General features: G+C 41.3%; 1 protein-coding gene, 1 long non-coding RNA gene and 1 pseudogene across 2 annotated transcripts; 1 reads left to right on the top strand and 2 right to left on the bottom strand.

Annotated features, from left to right (window-relative positions):
• Nucleotides 1-1,029: 1,029 nt before the first annotated feature.
• Nucleotides 1,030-9,280, bottom strand: LOC112576513. The gene is made up of 3 exons (XR_003101858.1): nt 8,948-9,280; nt 2,412-2,557; nt 1,030-1,564 (listed from the first exon to the last, which is right to left on the bottom strand). It is a non-coding gene; the product is annotated as an uncharacterized LOC112576513 (long non-coding RNA).
• Nucleotides 9,281-10,101: 821 nt separating this feature from the next.
• On the top strand, nt 10,102-10,863 carry LOC112577414. Its single transcript, XM_025260478.1, is given in 4 exon segments — nt 10,102-10,231; nt 10,234-10,265; nt 10,679-10,820; nt 10,823-10,863. Coding segments are annotated over 4 exon segments (345 nt in total).
• Nucleotides 10,864-12,239: 1,376 nt separating this feature from the next.
• The window catches only part of LOC112577413, a 42,370-nt pseudogene continuing 28,632 nt past the window's right edge, over nt 12,240-25,977 (bottom strand).

Here is a 25,977-nt window from a genome sequence, read left to right as displayed (position 1 = left end):
CTGGGTAGCCACCCCATTCGCCACCACCATTCCCTCCTCCTTCACTCCTTCCTCTGGAACCACTTGTGAATTTTATATTCGCGAGCCACTCCCGACAGCAGTCAAAATTAACCACATCGATGACCCACACAATGCAGAACTCAATGGTGAATAATGAACATTCCCAAACATATATTAGAAATAGAATACTTTTGGATGAAGTTAATTAACTGATAGAGCTGTATCTTCCTGGTTTTGAACCTGAAGGCGTGTGTTCACAAAAAACTGAAGGTAGATTTTAACATTCAACATTGTTAGAAAAAAAAATTTTAAGTGTTCGATATTTTTGTGGTGTCCGACTGGCTTGTTGTTGGGTTTGGATGTCATTTTCCCCTACTCTTGTTTTGTTTAACTTTGTCTGATTTTCATTGCTTTTATTTACCAAAGTCAAGTGATGATGCGGCTGTAATTTCCAGGAATTGGTGATTAAAGAGTATTGTTAATGGTGGTGTGAAGGTAGTCGGTGTATTGTCCGACATGATCAGAATTCGTCGTTAGTATTTGCGTGCATCTAACGATCGTCAGTTTACTCATGCGCAGAAGAACGAGACCACTGAACCCCAAAGTTAAAACATCTGTCACATTAATATCTTGTATTGATAACGACACACGTTCAAATTTAGGACACAGGTATTGTAAATAATTCTCTCAGGCGGTCACGTGGCGCAACGTTCAGCGCATGTTATCAATACATTGAGGATTGGTCGTCCTGGGTTCAGATCTCGTATCAGGCACGAAGTTCTTTCTGAGTTTGTGACACATAGTCCTAGTTGCTGGCTTGGAGTTAAACACCAATTCACTCGTGTGTGAGTGGATGTGTGATGGAGTGAGCGAACATACGCATGCACTTGCATGTTTGTGAGAGAACGTGCGTGCTCTTCCGTCTGTGTGTGAGAGAGAGAGACAAACTGAAAGAGAGAGTGGGTACGGACTGTGTCTGTAACTGTACATACGAGTCGGAAACAAAACAGAAGATTACTAGCACCGCCATCTGTTGCAAGCCGTGTTTATATACATATTCTCCGCCATGAGTCATGCCGCTTTTATTCACTTGACAGAAAACCAGCCGCGTAGTTCGTGCATTGATCGAATAACCTCCTGTTTGTCACCACGAACCTGTCCACCAGGTCACGCAGGTCAAATGTCACACCGATTTCCCTGTCGCTCGGACCCCACGCAAGATGCATGTGACGTCACCGGATGTCACGCCACACGTTCGACGAGTCGAGCGATAAGCTGCGGAGAGATGAGAGCACGCGGTCGTCTGGATGTAGCGGGCACTGATTAGACATCCCGTCTGCCGGAAGCCTTATGAAACGATCTTAGGGATGAAGGTTCAGGCCTGAATGTGGTTCATCATGTCCCCCGGTGATGCTCGTCGTTAAAGGATGTCGATGAACTGTGCGAAATAAGTGACGTGTGTGTCATAAGACACTCGCATCCTCTAACTTCTCGTGCTTTCCTCATTCTTGCCAACTACTTGACGAATTAGATTGTCTGGGGGCAATGCCGAGAAGCATTCCAGCTGCAAATGGAAAATAAATAAAATTATCCCAGAAAACTTTTAAAGTACACGTAGACACACCCAGACACAGCCTCGGTCTGCGAGAGCCAGGACATTCGAGAATACGCGTTCTTTACGAGAATACGGAGAACCAGAGAGAGAGAAGGAGGGGAGCAGTTAGGGAATGGTCTGTGCAGGGCAGAAGACAGAAACTGCCACGGGAAATGCCACAACATTGTAGCACATAATATGCTCGTTAATATAAGCTGGATCAGGGTATCGAAGATCATAAATATTCATCGTTCGTGATCCAACACTTAGAATTGATATTATCTGTGCGCTCTAGCCCTCGCCACAAAGACCTGAAGCAGAGTGGGCGGGGAGGTATGCTGGAAACTGAAAAGGGATTGACTGGAGGAATTGTGGGAGAAGGACTAAAACAGCAAGGGACTTGGAAGGACAGGAGCAGTTGATATTTTATGCTGAGCCAGCAACCATAGACTATATCACAGCAAAACAGGTAGCAAATGCAGAGAAAGAACAGCATGCCCGAGACGAGATCCGAACCCTGGACAACATGCACAGACAGGTAGAGGGGCGCAGATCAGACAGAAACATTGAGGAGCATAATGGGCATCAGTCAGGGATGGGGTGAGGCCATAAACATTCACAGACAGAAGCAGGTCAAAGACCAAAGCAGTATATCAGCTTGTAGACACCCCAGAGTGACTTTAAAAACCTTCACTCCGAATATATAATCATGTACCCGTCAGTTTCCCAGGAGCTTCTATTGTTCCTATCGCAGCCCCGCAATTATTTCAGTCATTAAACTTGTAATTTATCTTCCAAAACTGAACACGGATTTTACCTGATGGGGACCGATCGGGGTGGGTAGTCCACGGATTTTGCTTCGTCAACAAATCCTCAGTCCACCACTGTTTGTGAGGCTGGATGGATGAATTCAAAACAGTTGGGCTATTTCACAAACAGCCTGGTGGGCGAGATCCTGCGGGTCTGAAAGCAGTTTTCTCATTATAGATTTTACGACCTAATTTGTAAGCACACTGGGAAATAATTCCCGATTATAATGATTAATTATAAGGGCCCTGCAAAGGTCGTCTGCCCCGGAGCCCGTGTTGGCTTTCGGCGGTCCTTTCTGCGCGCGTGTGTGAACATACCTGTGTATGTAAATATTGTTGTACAGGTGTACATAAATTTGTTTATTTTTGTATGGTGAGTTGTAAGTATAGCTGTGCGTTTGGTCGTGTGCATGTATATCTTGAAAAACTAAGTATCTCTTAACAAATTTCAAAGAAACTTTTGCTCTTCCAGGTCATTAAACCTACAAATAATATTTCAGCGCTCCTTTTATCTTGTTCAGGGTTAATGAGTTTGTTGACAACTTTCCTGGCTGGACGTTGTGATCCCATAAGAAGTAAACAAGTCTTTGAAAACTCATATTTTACCCACACCTCGGGAAGAAAAGGAAATAACTGTTAACTCGTTGCCATGACAATTTATCAGCCACGCAGAGAAACCGGGTGCGGCCTTGCGCTGGAGACAAGGAGCACAAGGTTTTCCCATTTGCCTCCGACTTGTTTTCTCTCGGGTCGAAGGGTGGAGGATGAACGTGGGAGGAATGGGGAGGAAAGAGGTCTTTCTGGGAAAACTGTGGGCTGGTTGACGAAATTAGCAAAGGGACCCCCGGAAAACAGTCTGTGTATTCTCGGTGACTGAAGGGTCTGTACACGCCGCGCCAAATGCTAAAAGATTGGCCGGCAGTCGATGGGATCATGGAAATCAAAGGAAAAGCTCTCTCTCTCCCCCTCCATCTCTCTCTCTCACTATGTGTGTACGGAGGACAGAGGAAAGAGAGAAGGTGCTTGTGAGAGTGATTTTGAGTCTTGAGGATGCATACATCCTGGATAAAACTGCTTCCACTTCACATCAGCATTAGTGATCAGATGACGGTTATTCTTTGACAGCTTTTTTGAACATTTAATATTCTTTCTAAATGCTAGCATTTTTCGTGAACTCAGTCTGCGAGTGACAATGTTTTTTTCCATGATAATATTCAGGCTAGACGGCCTTCCCGTGACGCATTCAATAAAAAAATGAGAAAACTCCCTAGATATGAACCTAAAAGCTTTAAAGCACAGAATGCACATAAAGAATGGCGACTGAGCAGGCATCTGTCGCGCGCTTGATTGGTTTAAATGAAGTAGATAATTCTGTCAGCTAGTTAAGTGTTTCGAAGATGGAAGATAAGATAGGAGTTAAAGCATTTTTTAAGTACCGGTCTATTTTAAGGCAATCACGCACATGCAAGGGAGCAAAGGCTGAACACTTCTCACAACTTTCTGGAGAATTAAAAAAAAAACTTCTTAGACTATTCCCATCAAAGTTTATCGTGAGCCGAGGATAAGCTGGAGGCTGAACATTTCTCACAAATTTTCCGAGAATTTCAACCCCACAAAAAATTCTTAGACTGTTTTCATCAAAGTGTGTGTGTGTGTGGGAGCGCGCGCGCGCGCGCGCCTAGAATAAACGGACGAGCGGAAGTGCCTTTCAGACTTTCGTGTAAAGACTACAGTCCACATGGAATGGCGATGGCGCTGAAGAACTGCTCACTCACGTCTGGTGCTGGCAGTCCTGGACTCCAAGAGGGTCTTGCGTCCCCCTCGCTCAGGACCTTTCCACTCGACAACAAGCTGGAGGGTCAGCCCGGGTCCCTGACGCACTCAACTCTGTGGAGAAAACTCTGGCATCTCTTTGAGAGCTTTTCTCCTGGATTGCCACCTTTCGCATATTTTGTTGTCCAAACTCTTTTTCCAGTTTTTCTTCTTCAATTAAAGCACTTCTGCTGCTGGGGGGCAGAGTTGGTGAAAACATCGTCAGGTGCCTCTTAAAGCCGATTGACTAGGAGACATCATGACGACAATGTCTACCTCTACCTGCTTCTCGTGAAAGCGAACTCGTGCATTATTGTATTGCTACACAGAACATCTCTTGTCGATCGTAGCCAGCTGTTACCCAGCTATAACACATTTTATCTGTTTCTTATCGCAGATTTCATATCAGTGGATATTGTAATTAAACTGTTGTTTAATTTGGTATCGGAGCTCAGGATGGCTTATGGCTGTCGACCATCAACTTCCTTAATAATATTTTTGTGGGATGAAAAATAATCATAGTGGGGCTTAATGGTAATGCCAGTGGAAATTTGATTCAGGGGTCACTTTGTTTTCTTTTCGTGCGGTATATCATAAATCAAATTTGCAGCTGTGCTGCTGCTGGCTCATGTATACCTCTTTGGCTTTATGACAATATAAACGTGTATCAAGTGTTGACACGCACGTGCTACTCTCTCTCTCTCAACACACACACAGAGCTCCTGTCAGGACCAACAGGAGGAGGTTGTTCTTGTGTAGTTTCATCCATACAACTTCTAAAGACTGGCTTGTATGATTAAATTGTGAGTGTATGCAGGTCTGTGATTGTCTGGGACTGAGAGCTTCACACAAAAAAGTTCAATCGCACAGGAACCGCTGTGTGATGTTCTGTACAAATGATGGTAGATATGATGCGGCGGACATACTCTTCTTTCTTTTCTTTGCAAGTGAGAGAAACTTTAAAAGCTTTGAACTTGAACAGTTTGAAATACAAAGACACAAAGAGTGGAGAGTGATGTCCCTTCGCCTAACAGGCTAGAGGGTTAGCTCTCCATCGCTTTTCGTCTTTTCCTGTTAATCTGAGTGAAGTTTTGTGTGCAATACTGATCTGTGCATCTATAACACAATTTCACATATTCCGGGATATAATTTTGTGTCTGCACCACTTTTCTTTTTTTTTTTTCTTTTTTTTTTAAACACTATTTATTTCTACTGCCACGTCAGCGCCATCTTGCCATAACTGACATTTGACATCTGTGGCAGTGTCGACCAGACCGACTCCTTTTCTACAATTGCTAGTGTTGATGGTGGTGTAAAGTGCTAAATAAATCATCTTTATTATATTACACACGCTTTCAACGTGAGTGTTGAGTGTGTGACAGGGCTGTTGTGTTTCTGAAAACTGTTTCACTTCAGTCAGTTACAATAGCTAAGATAACAATACATGTGATTGTAGTTGCCCAACTCTACAAGAACTAAAGTTCAGACAAGGTTAAAACTTGTTTAATAAATGCATGCTATTGATGAGACATATGGTAATGTAGGCTTGTGTATATCAACCTTATTTGCACATGATTTAGTTCTTGTAGAGTTAAATGGTGGTTAAATAATGTTAATGTGTGTTAATATGTTACTTTACATAGCTCCAGTAGGAATATATGAATACAGGTATAGATGCTCCTAATCTGCATTTGCATTTAGTAATAAAAGTAATCATCGATGTCTTTTCTTAGAAGTTTTTATATTTTTGCAGTTGCTACTGTTTTTCCAAGAAATAGTTTTATCGGTCTCTGTCCGAGTTCAGCTGGTAATAGTCGTCAAAGGGTAGGTGGGGCAGGCTGGGTAGACGTAGTGGTTGAAAGACTTGCCTTTCGTGACCGGCGGGGACGAGGGTCCCTCGGGGTACAGTTTGTCCACTCAGTCCTGTATCCTCTGTATCCTCTGTATCCTCTCACGCACCAATTTAGACATCTACGTCTGTGCTCTCGCCCGCACGCACATTTCATGGACGGAAGCGATAAAGTCGTGAAGCACAGCTGTGTTCACAACAATCACAGCCCTTAAGAGGATTTGACATGTAAATAAGATAGAAACAGGATTGGACGAAGTCCCTCTGACAGACAAAGCCAGAGTGAAATTTCCTGTAAGGAAGACAGCTCAGCCTAAACCAAAAGGGATTTCGTCAGTGTCCTTACTTCAGGTCCATGTTCAGCTGTGGGGAAAATACTGCAGCTTCTAGAAAACGCAGGAAGATTCAAATAACCTACTTTTATTCCAAGTTTTAATGCTTATATGATCAAAGCTTCTTTTGATCTTCGTATGGTAACGAGAATTGCTATTACTGACGCGCGTGTTTCCTGGCACTGAAATGTCTAGGTTCGGTATCATTGCCAAAGCCATGTGGGTTTTTTTTTTTATCATTACTAAGTGAACCAGACTGAACAAGGGTGTCCATGGGTAGATCTTTATTTAACACCTTTTCACATTGTGGGTCACAAACTTAACGCCAAAGGGTACATCATCTTGTACAGGGGTGGGAGAGGGTGGAGTGTGGCATGCAAGCACGACAGCCAATCGGCCCAATATTTGAATAATTTTGAAGCTAAATGCTTATTTTCTTTCAACAAAACTTTATAGACTACAACCTAGGTTGAAAAAGTAATGTGAGCGTTTACAGCTAAGCTGATTTATGTTAAACAGATCAGTCATAGCGCTTGGACAGACAAACACGAACTTGATGAGCCATCTTTTGCAAGCTTTGGGACATGTAGGAATGTAGGATCACCTGACCTGAAGCGGTTAGCAGTTCAAGTTCGGAAAAATGCTAGGTCATTGCGTACATGACTGCTCGTGATTCATGTAAAGTACAGATGCCAAACTCTTTTGTTAGTTTTACACTTCTAAACCTTACACCCTTCAGTCATGTGGACAGCCTGCTAACGGACATGTCGCGCCGCTCAATCAACAGTGTAGTGAGTCTTATTAATCTGTGGCGAAACATTTAAAAATCCTTCCTGCAATAAAAAGTGTTACATATATCATCAGGTACCATCTGGGAATTTATAAATAACATAAGTAATAAGATCGACAGATCACGACGGATGCGATTGAGACAGACATGGATGCCGTGCTTTGCTATAAAGACAGTTGGCATCATCAACAGTGAGAACCCGGGTCTCCTCTCTCTCTTTGAACTACTGATATAAAGGCATCAAAGATCTGGCGCCAACAAAGATAAGAGCCCCAGTCTTCATCTCTCTCCCTTTCCATTTCCTTCCTCTCCTCTTTCTTTAATAATAATAAAGTTAATTTATATAGCACTTTACACTACCATCAAAGGCAGGCTCAAAGTGCTTTAAATAATAAAACTAATTATAATAATTATGTTTCCCAAGTGTTCAGAGAGAAAGGCACCTTTAACGGTACAAGCAGAGAGAGGGAAGCAGAGATGGTCTCCTATTTGTTTCTTTATTAGTCTGGTCAATAATATGTGTATGTATCTGCTACCCTGGCGTAAAACACCAATCCCCTCACCATCCGTTTTCAAGAGACATACATCCATACAATTATCACCATGCACATAACTGTGACGCCAGAATTGTCCAAATATAGCATAATGAACATATAGCCCGCTACCACCACTACCACTATCTCCCTTTGTCCGACTCCTTGACAATTTAAACACATCCATGTACAATACTGATATATGTGGGATTTTTTCTCTTTCTGTGCGGTGATGTTTGTATGTCTCGAGGATAGAATGAAGTAGTCCTCCAGTTTGGGGGAAATTTTATCTTCACCGAGTTCTACTTTTCATTAGAAAAAAGTTTTGCACTGTAGAGAATCTTTAAGGGTGCGCTCAAGGCGAAGGCGACTGGTTCGGTTGACATTCGACTCTGTCCACTTCGATCGCTGCAGGGGTCCTCCCGCACCAAGTGATCCGTCCCTCCACCCGACCGGAGAGTGCACATACGTCAATGCCCAGTGCATCGGAAAAAAGAAACGGCAGCGGTCGGCGGGATTCTCTGGGAAGGGCTAAGAAGATGGAGTCTTTTCCCTGAACTCGGACAAGAGCTAGTGTCCCAGACTTGCTGCTGCTGCTGCGGAAAGTTGCGGTCGCTGATGCTTCATCGCTCGAGTGGCCGGGCTGTAAAATGGCCTCGTCTACCTTGGGTACAGACGTCTGGCCGCAGCCGAAATAGTGAATAAAGAAAAGGAGTTAGTGAAAGACTTCCGTCTGTTTTGTTCTATGACTTTTACGGGAAATGGGTTGCCTTTCTCTTTCTCTCTTGGGGATGAGTTGAGCTCACGGGGCGTCTTCACACATTTTTGGACCCCAGTTACTTTTGAGTTCATTTTCTTCTTTTTTAATTACGATATTTTCAATCTACCGATAGGAAGTTTATGTCTTGTGGGGTGTTGTTAGCTTCCTTACCTCAACACTTTACGGAGTCAGGTACCCGTTCTCGATAGATAAAAATTTGCTGCGCAACACGTTTATCTAATCAGGCCACCTGTCGGTTCCAACGCCAGTGCTCAAACCATTTGGTTATCCACTTTTCAAGTTCTGGTGTTCAACATTTATGCAAATAAAATACTGAATATAGCCTGTGCACAGAAACGATGAGATCTGTGTGGGACCTTGTGTATGACCTTAACGTATTTTAAATTATTCACTTTCGATTCTTGTCCATTCCATTATCTGATACACAGTAATCATTATCATTCCTACCTCATCTTCATCGTTTTCTTCATCTCTCCTGACTGCTGAACACTGCCAAAGAAAGACTTTTTCTTATCGTTGACAGGATCCGAGAAACTTTGGACTTCCATGATCCTCGTGTATCGGAAGCATTGACGTCATATCTCTACATCACTTTGACGTCATATCTCTGCGTCACTGTGACGTTATATCTCTGCGTCACTTTGACGTCGACTACAAAGTTGTGGGTGCCATCCCTCCCTCAACATCATGGCCGACAAGCAACAACTGATAAGTGAGCTTCGCAAGAGGGTAGCCCATCTCGAACCACTGCCTGATGAGCCGAACTTCATTACAGCAGAAGACACGTAAGCATTGAATGGCGAGGAAAGATGTCGTTGACAGCAGCCTCGCAGCGTTCATCACAATCTCGTCTGTCGCCTGTGACATTCGCTGATTCGGGAGATGTCTTCACACTACGTGTGTGTGTGTGTTTGTGTTTTCTCTGCGTGTTTGCTGTACATCCATGGTACATGTGAAAGATGTGGTTCAGGTTTTATGTTGAAAGATGAATTAGGTACAGGCCAAGGGCTGAGGTACTTTCCATCTTCACACCATTGTTGGTTGTTTTTTTTTTTTATTTATTTGAGACGGCCTTTAGCAATGCACATTTCAGAGAAGCTGTGCCATTTCGCTAACTGAACTAAATTCTCGCAGAGTCCACGCGGTATGTGAGGAGTAAAAAGTAAGTCTTAAGAGACGGTTTGAAGAAAGAGTAGGTTTTTGGTGAAACTGAAGTGGCAGTTCCTTCCAGCACCAGAGACAGAAAAGAAACTCGTATCAAATGTCCAAAGTCTGGTCTGAGGAAGGCAAAACCTTGTGGAGTAGGTAATTAGAAGAGCGGAGAGAAGACCGCATGTAGATAGGATGAAATCTCGGGCAGGTAGTTGGGGGCAGAGACATTAAGACTCGTTATATAGATGAAGTTTACTTTATATTAAACTCATAGATCAAATGGTGTGATAAACATTTATTACAAATACAAAAAAGACGTCTAACAGTTGCCTGGCGTCGAAAAGCCAGAAACTGATCTTTGGCAGTGCTAGATTTGCGATGCCTGTGTGTTGTTTCTTTATCATTTTGTGTCATTTACCTGTATGTATTAAAGAGGTTAAGATTGGAATATGCGCTTGCTTTACAACAGACTGGTGCGGTACCTCAAGTCCCGTGACTGGAATCTGGCAGAGGCAGAGCGACAGTTGATTGACACAGTGGAATATCGGCGCCGGACGCAGCCCTTGAGAGTGGACTGTTCTTGTGCCACAAAAGGCCTGGCTTCCACTCGATGGTAGGTAGACCGTAACGTGACTCCAGCTGAAACACTTAAACCCAGTCTCCCACCCAACTAAATCAAACAAAATCCACGAGAACACATTCCGTCATCATTTCATTTCAAGCAGTGTGCATGTATGAGCATGGTAAATTGGGTTGGCATCTTAATAATCAGCATTGATGCTTTTATGATGACTGTCGAAGCAACTTGCCGGGAAAATTGGTTTATAGGTGAGGTAGAATGATGTGGAGCTTGTACTATTTACCTTTTGTCAACGTTTATCTTCAAGAATATTGCATCAGCTCGTCCAAGACTGCAGATGGAAGGATGGAGAAAGAGAAGAGAGGTAGAAGGAATCGTTGCGTGATTTATGGTAATTGCATGAGGTCAATCGATCTGACCCCGAAAACGTCTGTCGTTTTGTCTAGCGCCAAGTGGGCCATGACCTGGCGGGACGACCAGTCATTTACGCGAACTTCGCGCAGGCCAGCACACACCGCGCCACAGCTGATGACACCATGAGTCACGCCATCTACCTTATCGAGAACGCCAAGCGCTCCATGGGACCGGGGTGTCCACCTGGGTCTTCGTCATGGACTGCACAGGTAACTAAGTGGAGGACACTAAAAAGTGCGTGTGCGTGTGCGTGTGAAGATGTCCCTGCATGAAAGCAATCACGTTTGTAATAAGAGAAGTGGTTGATGAGCCCGTGCTGCTTGGCGCGGTAGGTTGATGATGTGTGTGCGGTTTCTCGTGTTAGGGATGACCCTCACCTCCTGCAACCCCAAGCTGGGCCACGCTGTGATGAGCGCTATGTCCAACCATTACCCGGAGCGCCTGGGCCTGGCCATCTGCCTCAACCACAGCAGTGTCTTCCACGGGGTGTGGAAGGCCATCAAGACTTTCCTGCCGCCGCAGACGACGGCTAAGGTGAAGTTCATCAGATCCAAGGCCAAGATGGCGGAGACCTTCGCGACCTTCTTCGGTGACGAGCTGAGTGCCTGGCTGCTGCAAGAGATCGCCCTCAACAAACAGAAGCCCCTTCCGACTTCGCAGCAAGAGTTTTGGAACCCTCCTCCACACAGCGGCATCGGCGCGGCCACCGGTGCCGTTCATGATCCGCGCGGTTGTCCTGCCTACGTGGAGCGGTACCTGAACCCTTTGCACCTGAGCGCCTTGCCGGTCATTCCCGGGTGCCACTTGCCCCACCCGAACATCGTGGATAACCTGCGCGGGCAGGTGGTGCATGCCTGCAGTCTGACGCCGGAAGAGCTCAAGGAGCGCGAGCATGCGCAGAGGGCGGCGGAAGCGGCAGGAGGCGGCAGCGGCGCGTCTGGGCAGGAAGGCGGCGACGTGGCGGTGGAGAGTGGCGACGAACTGGACTGCCTGCCCGGCGAGTTGGACATGGCTTCCCCTGCCGTCTTACCCGTCACTGCGCTCTCCTGATGGACGAGTTTCACGTAGCGCACCGTGCTCTGTATCATGTCATAAATTAATAATATACAGCGGATTATGATCGCAGTGTATATTATACATGTATATGCACGAGGTAAAATCGCATGAAATATTTTTAACAGCTTTGCACCTAACGAGGTTGACAACTTTTTTTAAAAGAAGATTTTATCCTGTGTCTGTCGTATGTCTGATATTGCGGAGTGGGCGAGTCTTCAAAAACAAACGCAGTCCTCAAATCAAGATGTTCGTGATGCGACTCATGTCTGCTTTAACTAAAGTCGGTTTTTATTGTTGTATACACATTTTTTTACCGCAACACATATTGGGGTGAATAGCTACAGAGTCTTGCTAGCGGCCGGATCACATCCTGGTAGACGTTACCTGATCCTGAAGTTACTGATTTGAAGAAACTGGCATTTCAATACCTCGGGATTGAGCTTCAAAGGAATGATCAAGCATTAGTGGTGTCTGTTTCTCTCTCACACACACACATATATATGCCTGCACTAGTTGAAGCACCAGGAAGTTCTGGCCCACATTTCATATCCAAAATTTATTCCAAAACTCAAGTGAAAAAGATGAAAGATGACAGAAAACAAGATCTTGCAGGACCTGTTCAGTTTCATGACATCACAACCTCATGATACGTTGTTGTTGTTGACCGCCAGAGTCAACATGTACATAGGAAAAATAACACTGCTACTGTTTAGAATGATATGGCTCATGCCACTTGATTGATGCAAACAAACCTATCAAACCTAGAAATTTCTAATACAAGATTTCATGTACAGTCAAGATCAAAATGAATTATCAGTACTGCCAGAAATTTGTTTAAAAAATTGTATATTCTATATCACACAGTTTTTCATGTAAAAGCTTGTGTTCCAAACAACAATTTCTTTTTTTAATTTTCTGAAAACATCTTGACATCTTAATTAGATATTCCGTATTTATTAACTGCTAGAAGCCTTCTCAACTGCTGGTTATACACATTATTCAATCGATCTCTTTCTGTGGTGATACAAATAAAGATGAAAATAGCAACAGAATATTTGTTGTTCAGAATCTGATAAGATTTATTCATCGAAATACAAAAATTTCTTTTTTTCTCTTCAACATAATTATCCACCTTTTCTGGTGGGAAAAACACCCTTTTATGAATTAAAAAGCAAACAAAAAAAAAAGAGAGAGAGAGAGAAAGAAAGAAAAAGATTTCTCAAAAATGTCACTTGCATGAATTGTACATTTGAATATTAAAAACCACATTTGTGATAAATATGGATGTAAAAGCTAACATGTTCTGGGGATCACCTTTGAATTAAAGTAATAAGAAAATATTTAATTTTGTCACTTCACCGCACACATCAACTTTTGTATAGATCTTGATTTAATACAAGGTATTTTCATTTTAATTCAAACAATCACGAATGTGCTATCAAAGCAAAAGCATTTTACATGGCAAAAAAATTGAATCATCTTTTTTTTCTGCACTTCCAACTTTGTCAGAGGCTACTTGCTTCACTAAGTGCACCATCTCTCGTTGTCATCACATGGCAGCCACAGGCAAAGGTGGTCAGGACACCAGTTGTCAGAATGTAACCCAACACCATTCTATTGTCAGAACATATCTTTGCACCAACCCCTTAGCATTAGCACCTTTATTGTGTCAGGTTATATCCCAACAGCAATACTACTCCCATCTTCTGGACCCCCCCTTCTCAAAAAAAAAAAAGTACCAGTCACGCCTGTAACAGCATGTCTAAACATGACATCTTCCCGATCTCTAACACTAGAATATTGCAACATATTGTATAAGACTGCAATCTGACATCATGAAATCCCTCTGTCCATGAATATTTTAAGAGCTAATAGGAAACATGAGGGGCATTCAAGTATTTCTGTGAGCTTCGCTGCACCCATGCCTGGGCGTGTGAGCAGTGAAAAAACGACACAAAACACCCCATCCTCACCTGCATTCACAGTGTGTATAAATATAAATAAGGATGAATGACAGGGAGGGGGGATGTACTCTTGACATTCAGAAGACAATGGTTAATACAAGTTACTTGTGAGCTTGTTCAAAAGATTCAAAACATTGAACACATTCACTCTTCTCTTTCTCTCTCCATGTGTATGTGTACATGTGAGTGCGTGCACGCATGTATCCAAGGGTGGGTGGCTGTATATCTACACACTCTGCATTAATGAATAATTACTAGCTGAAAATGAGGATCTGGGGCAGAACTGGAATGTATCAGAAAAATTCAGAAGCCCAATTTTTCTATCACTTTATGATAAAAATGAGCTACCATCCAACTAGCAGACTCAAAAAATCTGCTACTGTGCAAGCATTTGTTATGCATTTTTTTTTTTTGACCATTTCCGTGCTAAGATATTTGTGCTATGATTAAACAAACAAGCTTTTTACCTTGTTTGCTATATATTGACCCACCAAATGTACTTGTTCAACACCATCTCCAATCTGTTAACAAGAAGGATAATAGTGATGGGCTATGAATGACACAGGCAATTATTAAAAAAAGGAAAAAAGTTTTTATATGCTCTCTGACAGGACAAAAATTGAATTTTTGGCATTTTATAAATGAAGATAAAGATACTCAGCAACTTCAGAAATAAGCTAGCAGCTCAATCCCTTTTTCTTGTAAAGAATTTAAACAATATAACTCCTGACAATGTTCCCTTTGAAATATCCACAAGAAGTATTGCCTAACAGTTCCCTATAGGACCGTTTCCATTCTCTTTCTGGTGCCCTGTTAACAGCAACAAGTAAAGACTGCATTTTCTGACACAATATGTGTGTGTGGGGAGGGTGACTACTTCTTGTTGTACAAACCCTAAAGGAGATCGGCACAGAGAAAAAGGTCAGAGGTACAACGATGGGAAGAACACAAAGTTGGGTGAAAAACCATAAAGCCAACTTCAAGTAAATACAAATGAGCAAAACTAAAACGGAAATAATTGGATGCCAAATGAAACAGCATAAGAAAACCTGACAGTCATGATCCTAACCACACTTGAAAATCTTCTGATAAAATCATCTAGAGATCATTTAAAAGATAAAAAAAAAGAAGAGATTTGAAGCCTGATGTTTGGTCCGAGGTGCTTTAGCAATTGATGTCAAGTCTAGACAGAGATGATTGACAAACATAAAGTTTTATGACTGCTGCCAAAATCTTACAAAAGGTGAAAAAAAGAAAAACGAAAAAACATCTATTTCAGAAAGGCCATATACTACAAGATGGGCAACTATGAAAAAGCCAGAAATGTATTATAACAAAACACTGTCTTGATAAAATTTTAAAAATCACAAATGTGGGATCTGCTAAACTATATCCAATAACAAGGTCATCATATTCATGGAAGTCAATTATGGTAGGGCAAAGGTACAAAGCACAAAGGCAGAAGCAAAACCATGACTGGTGCAGCATCCAAGCCAAGAAATGAGGGGTGGGGTGTGAAACAAAAAAAGAACAGCAGACCTGCTGCCTCAGCAGTCAAAGGTACAAACAAGCTAACAATGGTGAGTAACATAACCATCTTTGTAGCAGTAACAAAATCTGTAACAAAATAAATAATGAATATACATGTAAAACAAAAGAAAGAGAAAACTGAAGACCAATACTGATGAACAAAGGAAGAGGTGGTCTGTCTTGGTGAAAAAGTACCCAAGACATATGCCTCTCCATCATGGAAAGAAAGGGGGAGAGGGGGACAACTTTTGTATGGATGCCTGTGAATGACAGAATTTTGCTGAGGCTGGTGTAGAACAAAGACATCATGATGTGTTGATATTGCCAGGTAAACAATGACAGCGAAAGTAGTCTGCTCAATGTGTACACCGTGTTCCTAGAGTTATTGCTAAGCTTGCATCCTTGTTGCCTGTTGACAGTTTGGTGAACACTGTGCGTGTGCATGTCAGCATTCACCCAGTCCCAGATCAAGACAGCTGCTTCACAATCTCCCAATAACAATTCAAGAAATGTGTCACCATGGCATGCACTGCAACTTGCAAAATGGAAAGAAATGAAGCAGCAGACAACACTGTGTACAATACTCAAAGGATCTTCAGTCACAGCTGGAGACAAAACAACAATTTTTTTTCCAAAGACAACGCTAAAATCACACAATTTTGGAGAAAGGTTAAAAAATTAGTGGAGTGGGATGGAAAAAAACAATCTCAAGTCTAGTGTTGAATCAAAACCCACCCAACTGTCATCCCAGACAAAACTCCCTGCATCTAGAAAATAGTTAATAACCTTTCGCCTCCTTTACATTACAACAACAAAACAGTGCTGATGGTAATAAACAAATGCTACTTTTAGACATCAAACATTCATTATGTGAAAAATTGTTCTCAGGCTGACATAAATCTCTGGCACTTAGACAGTTTCATAAAAGAACTACATCACATTCCTAGTGAAAAGTTATGAAGCACAAATCTAAAAGCATTTTGAAATTTGTAATCATGTACTAAACTTACATTTGTTCTATTCTTGTATTGATTATATACCCTAGTACAAAGTCTGTGACAAATATTTTAGCATTTTTTTCAAGAATGAATTACAACTACTCAACCATTTTTTAATTAAATTCAGGAAAGCTGAGTAAACAAATGTACTACTTTTTGTTTTGGTCTTTAAAAATGAGGGACATTTCAAGTCAATACAAAAATAAACTTTAGGTGTTCAGATCAGTCTTGGAAACCCTGATATACCTCTTTTAAGTACAGCTGCTGATGTTACATCTGGTCTAGTATGGTAATCAGCTGACCTCCCCACAACCCCCATACACACACAAAACCCCTTTTTCTTCCAAAGATGAGCAGTACTTGAAAAAAAGTTATAATTTTGTTATTTTACACTGTAGTCTCTAGGAATCATTAAACACACAAACTAGTTATTTTGCAATTATGGATAAGGCTGAATAGTTGATTTTAATCTATAGCACAAATGGGCAATTGGGAAATGATTGTTATCTTGTCCAGAATTTCCTGAAATGAATATTCAAAACTTGACCCCAAGGAGTCCAGTGTTGTAGGCAAAGAAAAAAAAATTGGTAGCCAAGTTCCATCAAGAATATGAGGAAAGATATTTTTTTTAATCATAAACCCGTGCATGTTATTTTTTGTGGTGAATCTTACAACTTGATTATCATCACAGACATGCATGGCACTCACAGCCTATGATTACTGCTCAGTAAGACACAGCCAGTGAATGACACAAGAGAACATTTTAGTCTTCACCATTCAGGTTTTTGTCTTCATTTGTACTTACTAAAACAGTCAAAGGTATCTCACCACCCACCCCTAATTGTAGTAGGGCATTCATGATCCTTTGGCACAAGCTATTATTAGCCAAAGGACATTAAGCCAAACCAAACAGAAAAAAAGACATTTCACTTCAATTCACAACATCTCACTGTCACATTGTGTTTGCATCTCACATCTACAACTGCAAAACTACACTCACTTTGACCTTTTTGATTTAACTACCACCTGAGACAACTATTCACCTTAACCTCACGCACACACATAAACAAATATCTACAACATTCCCTCATGTAAAAATGCACGTGCAAGCAGTTCAAGCATCTACAATGTTCCCATTTCGTGCTCAAGCATACAAAGACTTGTCGGAACCAATGAATACAATCACAATACTTACAAACAAGATGTGACAACCTCACCTGCATTCACCCCAACATGTGCATGCAAATACACAACAGTTTAAGTATAATGCAACTAATATATTCCTTTCTCAGAATCTTGAGTAGCATGGTGTATGAGCTGTTGTGACATGACAATTCCACTGTGGTCAAACATACCACTCACATACATGCTTTTTCTTTTTAAGTGAATGTAAGATTTTCTTCTAGCCAACAGGTCTATCCTGCTGCTTAATATAAACATCCTCAAGGATCTATTTACATCATGTATGAAACACCTGACAGATTTGTCAAGAGGCTGCATGAGAAATGGGATTTATGTTGGGGTAGGTGGGGACAAGATGAGATTTCAATTTAATTTACACCTGAGCACCTGGTTTGTTTTCCAGGAGAACTCTGCTTGCAATTTATTAACAGATTTCAGATCCCCAAGCTGACAACTGGCAAGAACGTTCAGAAACGCTTTCATTGAAATGCCAACCATTGGGGTTAAGGCCAGGACTACTAACAGCAAGTTTAACCAGCTTTTCACATTCTAGCCTAAAGTATTTTTGCTTGGTGGCTAGCTCTTGTGAAAAGTAGAAAAAGAACAGTTTAGATGCTAGCTCTTTCAGACAGGACAAGAAGCATGGGTATTTGCTTTTGGAAGTGCACCTTGACTACCAAGTAGAACTTTGCCAAACCCTGTCATAATGTAAACAAACATTCATCTTTGCTTCTGCTCTGATGATGACAGTTTGATGAAACATTGCAAATACTCTTCCCTGCTGATGTAGCTTAAGAACAATAATTCGTTACGTATGTACAGTGATGCACCATAAGTTTATTGTCTCTCTGAAATAATTGAGAAGACTTAAGTCACAGAGACCTGCCAACAAAACATGGTTGATTACAATAACCCTTCGGGACAATCTCCGTTTTGAGGTGGGAGGTTGCGAAGGTATAACAGCTGGATGGATGGGTGAAGATGGAGCACTTTGTCTGCAACAAGAACCATTATCTCTCACTCCCCAACGACCAGCACAAGGCTTTTCAAACTAGACAGTCATAAAGTCAGTAACAAGAAAATACTAGGACATGTGAGGAAACAGCAAAAGACGGTCGAAAATATCATGCATGCACATGCCAAATGATTCCTCATCCACATGCATCAGCACATGTGTGCACAGACATGCTCATGTGTACTCTCTCACATTCATCAGCACAAACGGCTGCACAAACACATCTAACCCCTCTCTCCAATGAATGAATTTGCAAACATTCATACCCATTTGTCATACACTAACTCTATCACCATCTCTCTAACACACACACTTGCATGTGTCTACACAAACACACAGGCTATGCATTCTATATAGATGAACCTGGTGTCTCATAAATGCAGGTCATAAAGGGAGTCAATTATTAGGGTCTCTGAGCAAACAGCAGCAGCAGCAAGAAAAGGCCACCAGCTGCAATGAGTGCGAGACAACTCTTGGTCCTTTACTGCACACTGTTTGTCCAGATGTCCAGAGTGGTTTCTTTGGTTGAGTATTCTTCTCTTGCATCACTACCGTCGTCTGATCAACAACGACCCTAGCAACCGCAGTCATCACTACGTCATCTCTGACTATGAGCCTTAATCTTCCACTTCCACCTCTTCCTCTCCTCCACCGTACATGTCTGCAAGTCGGGAGAACTTGGGTCCCCAGTCATTCAGGTAGTCATAGTCCTGGCTAGCACCACTGCTGCTGGTGTTAAGAGAGCTGAGAGTGCCTGCATCACTGCCCTCCCCCTCAAAGGCAAACTCCATGACACCATCATGAGGAGGTGCATTTGGATCCTCATCGGCATCATTTACACGTTCCATAATGAAGGCACCTTCATCCAAATCTTCTGGAGCACCTGCAATAAATCAGGATTTTCTTAAGCTGTTAACTCCTAGTGCAGAACATCATCAGCTTATAATAAAACAAAACTTGATAAATAAACAACACATGTCTATCCAGATCTTTCTCCCTTTTTATCATATTGCTCCCTCACACACATATATATATATGCTCATGTAAACATGCACACACAAACACATACATTAAAGGTTACATATCACAGCATGGAAGTACACAACCAGACTATGGAAAGTCTCTACAACTTAAAGGGATACCAACTGCTAAAAACAAATTTTCAGGATTTATTAGACTGTTGATACAAGAATCTAAAGATATCCCACCTTCCATCAACATTGGACTAGTTTTAGTGAACTCATTGTTGACTTTAAGAACTTTGCAACTTGCTAAGTCGTGTTATCAAGCTATCAGCTGATTGAAATAACAGTAAAAATCTTCTTAGTAGTATTCTAGCCCTTCTTCTTTCTTGTTTCTATTCACCCCCAGTGGAGCATAGGGCCGAGTATTCTAGCCCTAATTAACGCCATTTAACAGGCTGACTACGTGGGTTAGCATCCCTTTTACTTACGTCTTCTTGCTCTGTTCTGAAGGCGCATGTTTTCTACTCCAGGTTTGACCAGTTCATAGTCAGGCTTCTTTAACCTTGATATGTCATATGCATCCTGATCTTCTTCCCCTGTAAGAAGAAATTAACATAGAAAAAACCCTCCCCAAAAACCAGTTTCAATCCATCTATAAACAACAATTTTTAAGAAACTTTTTTTTACATGGTTTTCAGTGATTTAATTATACATACAGATCATTTTGAAAACTTGTATCCCTAGTATAGTCATCTCCAAAACATGCACGAAATAGAATTGCGTGTAATGAAATGCATACTTATATTTTTCGAGTCTGAAAATTTACATGCACAACATATTTGGTAAGATAAGTTATACAGCAAAACCTCCCTATTATGGCTAAAATCCATCAAAATTGGGTTGTAACTGAAAGGGGTCATAGTAGGGATATCAACTAGGTTGCTTTCATTCCATGACTTTAAATACCTATAAATTCAAGTTTACTAATTTAATGCTGAAATAAAGCTCTTGAAAACAATATCACAATTCAGAAGGTATTAATAAGGAGGTTTTATTGTACAGTGATACCTCGGTTCTCGAACATAATTCGTTCCGGGAGGACGGTCAAGAACCAAATTGTTCGAGAACCGAAGCAATGAAACCCATAGGAAATAATGGAAACTGGATTAATTCGTTCCAAGCCCCAGAAAATGCCTATTTACTGGCCTAATTTGTATATAATATGTAGAAAAGCATGAGTCTCAACAAGAAATAAGAAATAAAAGTGTATTTATTAAAACAAAAAAAAAAAAAAAAAAAATGTACTGTACAGTACAGTAAATTGTGTTTCATTTACTGTACCTGTACCAAACTTTATGGCAGGAGGGAATGAATGTGGAGGGAGGAGGGAAGAGGGATGGTTATTGTTTTGAAGGGGAGTCCTCCAATAAAAACAGAGGGTAACTGCTCTTTGGGTGTTTCTGTTCTCTGTATCTTTTGCTGAGGAGAATCAGAATCTTGCTCTGCAGTTGCTTGTCTGATTTCTTTATGGAAGAATTTGTCAATTGTTTGCTGTTTTTTTCTCCTCTGCACTCACACTGATGACGCAAGCAAGGCGCGCTGGGCCGAATGAACGCCATTCGGCTCAACTCGGCTCATCTCGGACGTTCGGATGTTCGAGTTCCAAATATTTGTTCGGATTCCAAGACAAAATTTTCTCGAATTTCCTGGTCGAATACCAATTTGGTCGAAAGTCAAGGCGTTCGAGAACCGAGGTATCACTGTATTTCTAAAGTAAAGAACATGTCACAATGCAATCCAAAATACCTGCTCCTTCTTCATCGTAGTTGATGACATTCTCCCTAATGTCATCTTCAGGATCAACCTCCAAAATGTACTTGTCACCATCTGTGTCTCGCTTGCGGAATTTCAGTAGCATGAATACCAGCAGAAGCAACACTTGAAAAACAAAAATTAAGACTTGCACAATTAGTTCTTTAAATCCTTTCAGTTTTTCAAAAGATCATTTGTGCACTTATAATTTTTATCTTCTCTCCCACATCTCTTTCAAACTTGTTACTTTTTTAACGAAGAGCTTTTTTTTATCAGGGTTAGGTGTGCTACACATCTAAGAATTTCACTATACAATGTCTTCAATACTTTGCTGAAAGACCTTTATTATAGCTTATTTTCTTTAAGCTTAGGTGCTAATTTCTAACACAGGTACACATCTAAATATTCCATTTCACAAGGTGTTCAATACCTTACTGAAAGACCTCACTGTTCACACAACCACAAAATAACCCTGCATGATCAACATGCTTTCTGCAATGAGTGGATACTGTGGGAGCTCTTCAAGAGACCAGGAGCTAGCACCAAAGAATAAATGAAAAAACAAATAAATAAATGAATAAAAAATTAGAAATGAGATTGCTACTTACAGAGCACAACAAAGATGGAGATAGCAATTACAATGATGCCAGGGGTCGTGATGGAAGGCAAGACGGATTCCTCAGGTTTGGCGATGTTACACAGTTCCCCAGTCCATCCTGGGGGACAGGTACACTTCACCATACCCATATCAATACGGCACGATGCGTTGTTGTAACACGGATTTGGTATACAGTCTGAGATACATTCCCCAGCAATTTCATGGTAGCCTGGCTGGCACCTATGAAAATACACTGAACAATGTATACCTTGCTATACAGGTACTGGCATCGCCAGTCATAATAATAAGGAATTTCTGAAAGGAACCACAACTCTTACAAACTTTGCTATGAATTTCAAACCACCAATCCAAATAGACAAACACAGAACGGTATTTAAAATATTTTCCAATGAATAACTAACCATTCTTTACAGCAGTGAACATATAAATCCTACATTCAGCATCATACCATTGTCTGGAGAGGAAATTAGTTTCCAATTAACAGACGCACCTGGTGCAACAGACGGAAAAGCCCAACCATTCAGTGCAGATTCAATCTCAGTCTATAATCAATCTTGGTCTAGATTCGATGTTCTCGCAAAACTAGGTGTATTTACTTTAAAAGCAAAGTTGTTGAATTTTTTTAACTGAATAATACTAAGGTCATCAAGTGTCTAACAAAGCAATCTATTAGTGAACAAATACCTGCACTCAAATGCCTCCCACAGAGGATAACACACACGGCCAGCAGGACAGTCTTTGGCAAGGCAGTCATTCCGAACACAACCTTCATCCACGTTGGGGTTTTCCTTAAGTTCTGCCACTGCATCTAGAAGATCATTCTCACTGAAGTCCATTGGAAACCAGCCATTGTTGAGTCGAATGTCCTGAATACAGGCTGTGTAAGAGAAATAAAACTTGATCTGTGTGTCATATGTTGACTTCAGCATCATGGAAATGATTAAGAAATCTTAGCAGCATTCTCATCAGCAGCAAAGCTACCACAATAACTGTGATTTGTACTATGTACAAAAACCTCATGTGTTGACGAAAACTTTGTTATTTTGTCATCTTTAGCTTGACCTTCCATATCATTTTTTTCTTTTTACACTCTTAGATCAGATGGCATGTCTCATGAAAATTTGATAAGCCAGAAAATTATACAAGAATGTTGTAAAGAATAAAACAAAACTTTAAAAAAAAAAACAGCAATAAATAAAGACCTTCCAAAACACTGATCACAGGAAAAGTCTCTGAATTGCTTAAGTGTGGAAAAAGTGGTGGTCAAACAAAATTGTGGAAGAAAAAAAAATTGGAATGGGGTGTGAAGATTGGCTAAAATGCAAAGAAACACAAAAACAGATCCACTGTCTATATCAAATGCTACAAAGCACTCACTGTTACTAAGGTCCTGTGTTAAAACTCTGACATCCTGGGAATAGGACACACTGGCGCCAGCAAAAATTAGACGTTGTATCACGAGGTTCACTTTGCCATCTGGATTTCCTCGTGAGAAATTATAAAAACGACCTTCTCCTCCATCCAGAGTCAAGGTCATTTGCTGAAGCCGCCTTCTGGCATTGACTACATGCCACTGACCATTACTAACAGGGGCTTGAGACAACTCCAACAGCTGTTCTCCATCACCCAAGTTAAAGCGAACACCTATGCGGCCATCATGGATCTGTAAAACAAGCATAACAGTTCACCAAATAAAACTTGTGCAAACAGGGAAATGACACAGAAATAAGTGTGATTTCTTATTGTTCCGTGTTTCCTAAGGAGGAAGCAGTATAGCGTGAAAATGTTCTGGTAACAGCATGTATGATAATGCTGACTGCAAAACTCAGTTTCTGACATAACATGAAAATTGCTAAAAAAATGTGCAACTATCTTCTTTACACTCCCACTGGGAGACATTTTGTGTCAGGAGCACCTTATGTGTATGGAATAGTAGATGTTCCCAGATGCATATAATCACTTGACATGTATCTTCAACATACCTCCAAAGATATTGTCTGCGTATTATCTGTGCTAGCAGCCGTAAAGATCACACCATTTTCATCTCGTGTACGGAACATTGCCTGGATCTCAAGCTCTTCTGGCTTGACATTGTTGGAAAAAAAATCTCGCTTCAAGGTCCAACGAAGATAGCTGTCCTGTTTCAAGTCACGGATGGTAGTGGCTGGAAAATTTTGTAGATTCATTTAATCCACAATATATCTACTTTTAAAATGCTAATTTGGAAAAATGAACAGGACATTACGGTAACTTCCCCAAACCAGATCAATGGAGAAAATGCTGCTTACTTTCATTACAACGATGACCGCTTCCTCTCCAGCCTGGCTTGCAGATGCATGTCACCTCTCCTCTATCCCAGTTGCTGCTTGCACAAATGCCATTGACCCCACAGCGACCTGAGCTGCCATGTTCTCCTTGCATGCAGTGTTCATCCTCGCGTGGGCAGCCATTAGCACCAGAGTTGAAAGCTGTGGTCTTTTTGTAGTACAAGTCATAAAGCTAGGAGAAATGCAAGAATAAATCAGATATAGATGCAACTTTCTAACAGCAACAAAATCTACTTCAAAATTCAAATGATCTACAAAAATGAACATTAAATAATGGAAATGTTTAAGGACTTCGTTGCATCTGCAAACTGGATGAAGCATATGGTGGAAGTCACAGGTATGGAACAAGTCTAACCTTGCCATTGTGAACCAGGTTGCGCATGCAACCATTGAAACCCTTGGTAGTGATGCCTTGTGGGTAAGCAGGAGTGGAGTAGCGACCTCCCAGCTGCAGCAGTGTGTTGACATTAAGAAAAGTGTTTTCCCCTGGTGTTCGACCTGTGACTCGACATGGACGAGTGTCTGCTTGCACATCTTGTTCTGCTTTTACAGCTCGACAGTAGTCAACAACCATTTCCACATTCTACATTGGAACAAGACAGAGCACAAGGCACAAATGATGACAAATCTCTGAGCATTCAATAAATAAACTGTATTTAAAATATTGGTCAAGGATAAAAGTGACATAATGAAACTTAAACTCCAAATATCACAATCACAATAATCCCTTTTCGGTGACTTACTTTCCCAGAACGTATCAGATCAATGCGATGCCACTCGCCATCAGCTAGTGGCCGCATGATGACGGCACCACTGATGTCCCGGCCATCAAGGGTTATTGTCAGGTTGCCTGTGCCATGGTTGATCATGAGACGGGGGTATCCTCCCAAAAGTTCCAGTGAGATGAAGTCTTCAGGCTGATAGAGTCGGTCAATGTTTATGACAGGTCCATTATAGAGTAAAAGCCCATCACCCTGTCAAAAAATTGGGGGGGGGGTTTAACCCCAACCTGTTAGAAAATCTTTCCAACAAAAGCACTCAACAAATTATAAAATAATCACACTCCAAAAGGCAAAGGTCTTTATAGGAAGACAGGAACAAGGAAGTACATGTACTGAGTCTTCTAAAGAGATGTCAATGCAAGTTTTAGGTTTTATATTATACGCTGGCTTGAAACAATCTTTTCTGAAGACAATGATGAGATGATTACCTCTAGTGTTATGAACTCAAGGGTTGTCTGACTTTCTTCGCACTGCTCAAGAGTCGGGAATATGGCAAAGCTAGAGCCATCAAAACTGTGTCGACGTTGCTGGCAGCGTGGCCCATCAAATCCAGGTGGACAGTCACATCTGGTCAATAAAACAAGAAGCAACGAACAGAGAGGGTAAGACAGTTATCAAAAAATAATGGAAGATCTCTTGACTACAGGAACTACAGTTTTGAATGTTTTCTGTTTTTCAAGGTAAAAGAACAGGGCACGCCCACTTACTTCAGTACTCCCCAGTCATCTTTGCTGCATATTCCACCATGGTAACAATAACTGCCTGAACATTCATTTGGATCAGGAAATTCCAGAGCCCGACATCCTTCACGTGCTGTTACTATTGCTTCGACACCCACAAATGAAGTTCCATTAGCATTGACCATGGCTGGCCTCCCTGTGATGTCTAAGAAGTTAAAACAACCACCTTCAAACTGCTCTTCTCCACACGCATCAATAGGAACCATTAGGATCTCAATTCCAACCTCTTGCTCAAACTGCAACAGAGACAATGCAATTAACACTCTGACTTTTAAACAAGACTATTAACTTCCTGAAAGAAAGTACAGAATTCAGAATTAAGCACTCAACATTGTGTGTTT

The sequence above is a fragment of the Pomacea canaliculata genome, linkage group LG12, assembly GCF_003073045.1.
Source record: "Pomacea canaliculata isolate SZHN2017 linkage group LG12, ASM307304v1, whole genome shotgun sequence".
Taxonomy (NCBI): Eukaryota; Metazoa; Mollusca; class Gastropoda; order Architaenioglossa; family Ampullariidae; genus Pomacea; species Pomacea canaliculata.
Note: the sequence above shows the minus strand (reverse complement) of the source record. Positions and strands in the feature narration are given on the sequence as shown.